We start from the raw sequence: 6575 nt of genomic DNA on the forward strand, positions 1-6575 counted from the left end.
GCTCTTCAGCCTCATTGAAACAGTGTCAAGAGGGCTGTCTGTCACGTGTGACGAGTCTCCAAACAAGTTAGAGAAGGAAAAAATCTCATATATATATTTTTTCATCAAGACATCTTACACCATGAGTTCCAGCATCAGTGTTTGTCCCTTTGGAAGGGACTGAATCCTGCCAGGAGGTCTGCAGAAGGTTACATCTCTCTCAGCCTGCCTGTGCATGACATAGCAGGTACAGCAGTAGCACTCAGGGCAGGTCCCAGGTCACCAAGCAGCTGAGCACTCATCGTAGCAGTCTGTCTGCAGTTATGACTCAGCTCAGATAGCCCTGGAGACATTTTTCCAGGTTTTACGGCTCTGGAGTGCAGGAGGTGCAGAGGTTGCTTGGGCAGACAAATCTGGAAACAGAAGAGCATAGAGCACACAGGAATGTTGTTATAGCCATGTATCTCTGCCTCCCTGGGCAGGCTGAGCCTTTCCCCACCACATAGCCATCCACACAAGAAAATAGCACTGGCAATTAAATAAATGATGCCACACCCCAGACTGTCCTGGTGAAATATTCTTCTGTCAAAGAATTGTTTAATTAAAAGAAAGCTTCATGGCTAGCTCATTCTCCCTTCCTCATAAGAGAGAAGATCAAGATGTTGAAATTAATGTTTTAGACAACATGCATGGATGTATGTCTAACCAGCCAGTTCAGATACTGCTCTTCCACTGATGGGAAATCAGAGGTGTCTGCGTGCATGTGTGTGTGGGTGTGTGTTTCTATTTCTTCATATCAGAAATTGGACCTAAGTGCAGGTTTGTTGCTGTCAGGTAGCTGTGACAGCCCCATGCCTGCTTCCATGGACATCTCCTCTCATACAGTGGAAGAAATTTGTCTTTTTCTTTTCTTTCTGGAAAGAAGGACTTAATGTCCTCCTTCCTTTCTGGAACAGGACAATTTTACAAGCTTGCAGTGATGTTACAAGATTTGAGAGTTCTTTAGCTGTTCCTACAAGAGTCCCTACAGGTAAGAATTACTCCAGCAGAAGTAGTTTTATTAGGACTACTTATCCTGATCAGAGAGCACCAGAGTAGGTTATCAGGGCAGAAGTGAATTTTGCCAAATTATTGGTGTCTGCACACTGTTGGAAAAGTGCAAAGTACAGGACATTTTCTCAATGAAGTCTTTGAAATACAGCTTCTGTTAGAGTTGTTTCTTCTGTCTCTTTTAGAAGCACAAAACATCCTTATGTAGATTGTTCAGTACAGAATGTGTTTGAGAAAAGAAGGGTCATGTCTGCAGGTATCTAAGACTTCCTCTATTTCTCTTTACTAATTACTATTTTCTTGATTTTTTTCATTGCGGTTGAAATTGTTTGTCCTATTTAGCTTGATTCACACCTATCATGAACTTCAATTATTATCCAGTGTCTATTTCACTGAAAATTCATCATTTCCCCAGTGAGTGTCTAAACAGAACTGACAGAGAAAAAGAAATAAACCTAAAATACATTAGGAATACAGACACAACATCACAAAGAGCTCTGACTGTAGGCTAAACTGGAACGCTGTTTTGTGTTAATATATATATTTCTAACATCACAATGACTCATCACTGTTGCTATAGTGTTGCCCCCTCTTTCTACCTACTTCCTCTTTGTGGGAAGGGCAGGAAGAGTGAACTGCACACATTCAAAAAGGAAATGAGACCTCTCAGAAAAGAGAGATGTTTTGCAGAACAATAGGAAGATCCAATCTAAAATTAACTGTGAAATCAATACGTCTGTCCCAGTCTCCCTACACACACGCTATATGGGGCACCCCAGGCTTCATTCATGAGGCATTAGGACTGATGAACTATTTCTCACTCTTTTTGATGGCACCAGGTGCACCTGGAAATGTAAACTGAAGTCTTAATTCATGTAACCTGTGAATGTCAGGACATCCAGAATTAAAACATAAAATGCCAAACCATGTGTCACCAGGCAGAGGGAGATGAGTGTGGGTAATGATCCAGGAGAAACACTTACAGAAGTTGGTAGCACTGGAGTAGTTCACAACAGAAGAGATGAAATGACCTAATATTGGCCTGGAATAAGCAGTTGATGCCTGTTTCCTCTTGTTAGATTTCAAGATAATCTTTTTACTGTTAGATTGAGATTAATATTTGTTTGATGTTATTCACTGTTTGCTGTCTGTTGGATGATTCTGCTTTAGGAGAACTTCCTGTTGGACCTCAGTCCTTCTTATCAAACTGCCTATTGATAAGAATTGCAGCTGCTTGCTTTTTCCGTTAATACCCAGTACTTACTTCAAGAAAAAATGAAGCATGATTATATTATGCTGTCAATGTGATTTCACTTTTTAGTTGTTTTTTTACATAACTGTATCCTTTTGGAATATCTACACAATATAACCGAAACACACAGGTGAATTTTAGAGTGCTTTGCAGTAACAGACTTCATAATAGAAATTTTGCTGCCAAAACAAAGCCTAAAAATTTTTTTCCCCATAGGAGATGTGCAGTGTGTAGAAAACTTTTACTGACTCTACTTGGAGTTTAAATTTCCTCCAACCTCTGAAAAAGTACATCTGCTACAGAGAAATTCAGAACTAATAAGAATATTAATCCAAAAAAACCCAAACCCACAATATTTGGAGGAAAATTGAAGTTATAAGGAATGTTCTTGACCAGTTCAGCTGAATATTAGGAAAGATCACACTAGTTTATAGTAGTCAATGGATCATGGGACACAGGCAAATCAGTATTATACTGATTTCAAAATAGGATCCTGAAATTTTTAATAAGAATGCTGCCTTCATTGCTGGGCTGGTAAAGCTAGGATTTGTCATGCATTTGTATCAGTGGTGATAATCCAATGCTGTATCTGCAGACATGTCTAACAAATTGATTGAAACACCTTTTAGTACCTTAAAAACATTCTATTTTCCCAACTCAGAATGATCTGATTTCCACTTGATTAACTATAATCTCAATTGCTACTTGAAACAGTGCTTTCAAGAAATGTCACCCAACTTGTAAAATAATCTTCACTGAACTTAATCAGCATTCTCTCATACCATAAAAACATCTGCCTTTTTTTTCCTGCAGTTGTGTCCTGTTTTTTTTCTTCTTCACAAGAAGCAATTTTGTATTCTCAAATACTCTCCAAGTGTCAGCCACTGCTTTTACTTCCTCTTTTATATGATTTCATCATTTCATTCCGTATTTGTTTCCCAGTCTGCAGTGTAACTTCTTGCTCTGTCGCTGTTGTGCTCTATGAGTCATATTGGTGCCCTAATTGATCGCTAAGTCATTTACTCATGGTTCACCATAATTCCCTGGAATGCCTATTGAGCACCTTTGTAAAGCCTTTGCTAGTGGGTTATAGAACAGACCTAGCAACAAAATCCTGTCAACTAAAAAAATGAGCCTGAGGACTTCAGGCTCTGGCCATGATGCCAGTGGTAGGATCCTGAGAGGGATCTGTGGGAAGCAACGCAAAGGCATAAAATCACCCTGGGAGTGTGAGCCTTAACTGCATTTCTCTTCCCATAGAATTTGCTTTATGCTGTGGGAGATGCCTGCCAGTCCCTAATGCTGTTCACCCTGGGCTAGGGACTCCCCACCTTTCCATCTCTGCCTAGCCTGCAGCTGCTTCTCTTCTTCAAGGGACGTAGCAGCCCAGAGACACAGCAGCCCCTCACTTCCATCCCCACAGCTGCTTTGGGCAGATCTCACCAGCTGCTGAGAGATTCCTCTTGTCCCTTGATTTTTATGTGTCTGTCCACAGGGTGGAGGTCATGACTTGCATATAAGCCAGCCTGCACAGAAAATAAGCATTAAATCTAGAATTATAGGGGGATCAGGTCATGTACCAGAAAAGGAGGGTGGAAAGCAAGAGAAAATATTTGTGTGCCAAAGGCAACAGCAGGAAAAAGTTCTTGTCACAAAGAAGGTTTTGTCTGTGTGGGTTTTCACTTGTGTTGTTTGGCACACCACAGAGCCGCAGTCCAGCTCTCTCTAGCACAGAAATTTAAGGAGAAGGCTGGAGCCTCCTCTAGGACCACTTGGTGTCTGATTGTGGATGCAGACAAAAGTGCAGTGACCTTGGAGAGCCCACACTTGGAGCTGTTAGTGGGGGTCGAGCTGGAAGGGTGAGGGTGAGGGCTGTCACTTCACAGTGTGAGGCAGGACCAGGGCTAGAGAGGAATCTGTGCTGGAAGCAGGTTGCCAGTGAAGGGAAGAGGGGTGCAGTTCAGCACTGTTGGAAACATGGTCTTTTCACACTGCTCTTGTCTTGTCTTTGAAGTACAAGTGTATCATACTGATTACATTTTCCTTTACTTCTCAGAGCCCAACATTTTTATTTCATAATTGGCATGTCATAGTTACAAAGTGTAAGAAAAAAAACCCCAGTGTTTCTTGTGATTTTTCTGTCTCCTCAAAAAAACCCTGTTTTTGTTCAGTTGGTCAGTTACGTAATCATTTAATAATCCTAATAAAACAACAGCAAAGTTTTGTCATGAGTGTTACTCCAATTTTCTCAACGATGTTCTGGACATCTTTTTATTCTTTAGTAATATTTTACTAAAGCAAGATTGTCTTATCAACAGCTTTAACCAAAACAAAATTACTATTTTCAGGCTTTAGGATGGGAAATATTTGAGACTAGACTGAAGCACCTTTGGCCTGAGAAATCCCATAACAGGGAATCAGACCAGAGAGGACTTTTGATAAGATCCATGTGCAGACTTGAACTGTGGAGTGGGACAGAGAGAAAAAGAAAAACTTAAGCAATGCTGATTTTAAAAGGAGTTGACAGTGGGTGACAGACAGCAGGGTCAGACGCAGGGCATATTTAACTCCTACTGGGACTCTCATGAGGGGCTGTTGATCCTGTCAGGGGCTACATCATCTGGTGTGTGCTCCCAGCCTGGGTTTCCATTGTCAGGCTACAGTGAGGGCTGAGTGCTGGGTGATATGCAACCTGCACTAACAGCAGGAGTCAAGTGAGCCTCAGAGAAATTTCACCTTGTGTTCCAAAGGCTGGGTGCAGATGCATCTCTGGAAGGCAAGAGCCACCCCTGGGACAGATCCATGGTGCAGAACAGCATCAGAGAGAACAAAGCGGCTGTGATAACCCCAAAGCCTGGAAGTGATCCAAAGCACAAAGAGGGAAAGTGTGAACCTAGCAACCAGACCAAACTTCAGACCTCCTCTAAACTCTTTTCCTTCCCGTGTGTTTTATTTTGCTTTTTTGTTTCATTCTGATTCTGGAGGAAATGCTGGCACGCTTTCCTTCCCCTTACAGCTCAGACATAGTCAAGCACAAATGGGTAACAGCTGGGGAGAATGTTTTTTTCTCAAAAAAACACGTTTTTGAGCTGTACCACAGGGATTTGCTACCAGTTCATCAGTCTTGCATGTGATGAAAGTCCTAACATGTTACCTACAGGTTTATTTTTTCAACTGTTCTGTTTTGTCTTCCAGGGTTTGGTATGACCACCCCCGCCACCGTTGGAGGCAAAATTTTTCTGATATTTTACGGCCTTATAGGATGTGCAGGGACCATTTTGTTCTTTAACCTGTTCCTGGAGCGCTTGATCACTGTCATAGCTTACGTCATGAAGTCCTGCCATGAAAGACAGCTGAGGAGGAAAGGGGTTCTCCCTCACAACGGCCGGAGGGGCTCAGGGACCTCTGAGGTGGACAGCCTGGCGGGCTGGAAGCCCTCTGTGTACTATGTTATGCTGATTTTATGTGTAGCATCCCTCATCATTTCCTGCTGTGCCTCTGCAATGTACACACCGATTGAAGGGTGGAGTTACTTTGACTCACTTTACTTCTGCTTTGTGGCCTTCAGCACCATTGGTTTTGGTGATCTGGTCAGTAGCCAGAACATCAGGTATGAGAGCCAAGGTCTTTACCGCTTTGGCAACTTTGTCTTCATACTCATGGGGGTATGCTGCATCTATTCCTTATTTAATGTGATCTCTATTGTCATCAAGCAGTCCATAAACTGGATATTAAAGAAGTTGGCCTGCAAGTGCTGCCACAGATGCCAAAGAAGATTATTTCATTCACGGAGGAATGTAGTAATGCCAGGAAATGTGCGCAGCCGGAGAAACATCTCCATTGAGACTGACGTTGTCAATGAGAGTGACACGGACGGACGCCGTCTGTCAGGAGAGATGATCTCCATGAAAGACTTCCTGGCCTCCAATAAGGTCTCACTGGCCATCATGCAGAAACAGCTGTCAGAAACTGCTAATGGGTATCCAAGGCAAATGAGCTCTAATTCAAAGCAAAATGGATTCTCTGGTGGGGTTGGAGCTCTAGCAATTATGAATAACAGACTGGCAGAGACAAGTGTGGATAGGTAAAATAATAACAGTAATAACAGTGAAACAGTATGAACCATTTCAACACATATTGAAACAACATGATTCAAGTGAAATAGCTAGGGAGAGAGTGCCACCAGAGGGTGGGATCATGTGAAGAGCATACCTCCTGATGGAAGACCTCTTGACTTTTTTGGGGGCTGTCACTTAATGCTTTTGCATTGCACCAGTCCCAGCCTTCCTTCTTC

General features: G+C 42.3%; 1 protein-coding gene across 1 annotated transcript in view; it reads left to right on the top strand.

Moving 5' to 3' along the window:
* Positions 1–6369, top strand: part of KCNK13 (potassium two pore domain channel subfamily K member 13) — a gene marked incomplete at both ends in the record, with an annotated part of 49190 nt that extends 42821 nt beyond the window's left edge. The window contains one exon of the mRNA XM_082283644.1: positions 5477–6369. Within this exon, the coding sequence (XP_082139770.1) occupies positions 5477–6369 (893 nt within the window). The remainder of the gene's footprint in view (positions 1–5476) is intronic.
* Between the last annotated feature and the right edge of the window lie 206 nt (positions 6370–6575).

This window comes from Coloeus monedula, assembly GCF_965178545.1.
Source record: "Coloeus monedula genome assembly, chromosome: 6".
In the NCBI taxonomy this organism is placed as follows: Eukaryota; Metazoa; Chordata; class Aves; order Passeriformes; family Corvidae; genus Coloeus; species Coloeus monedula.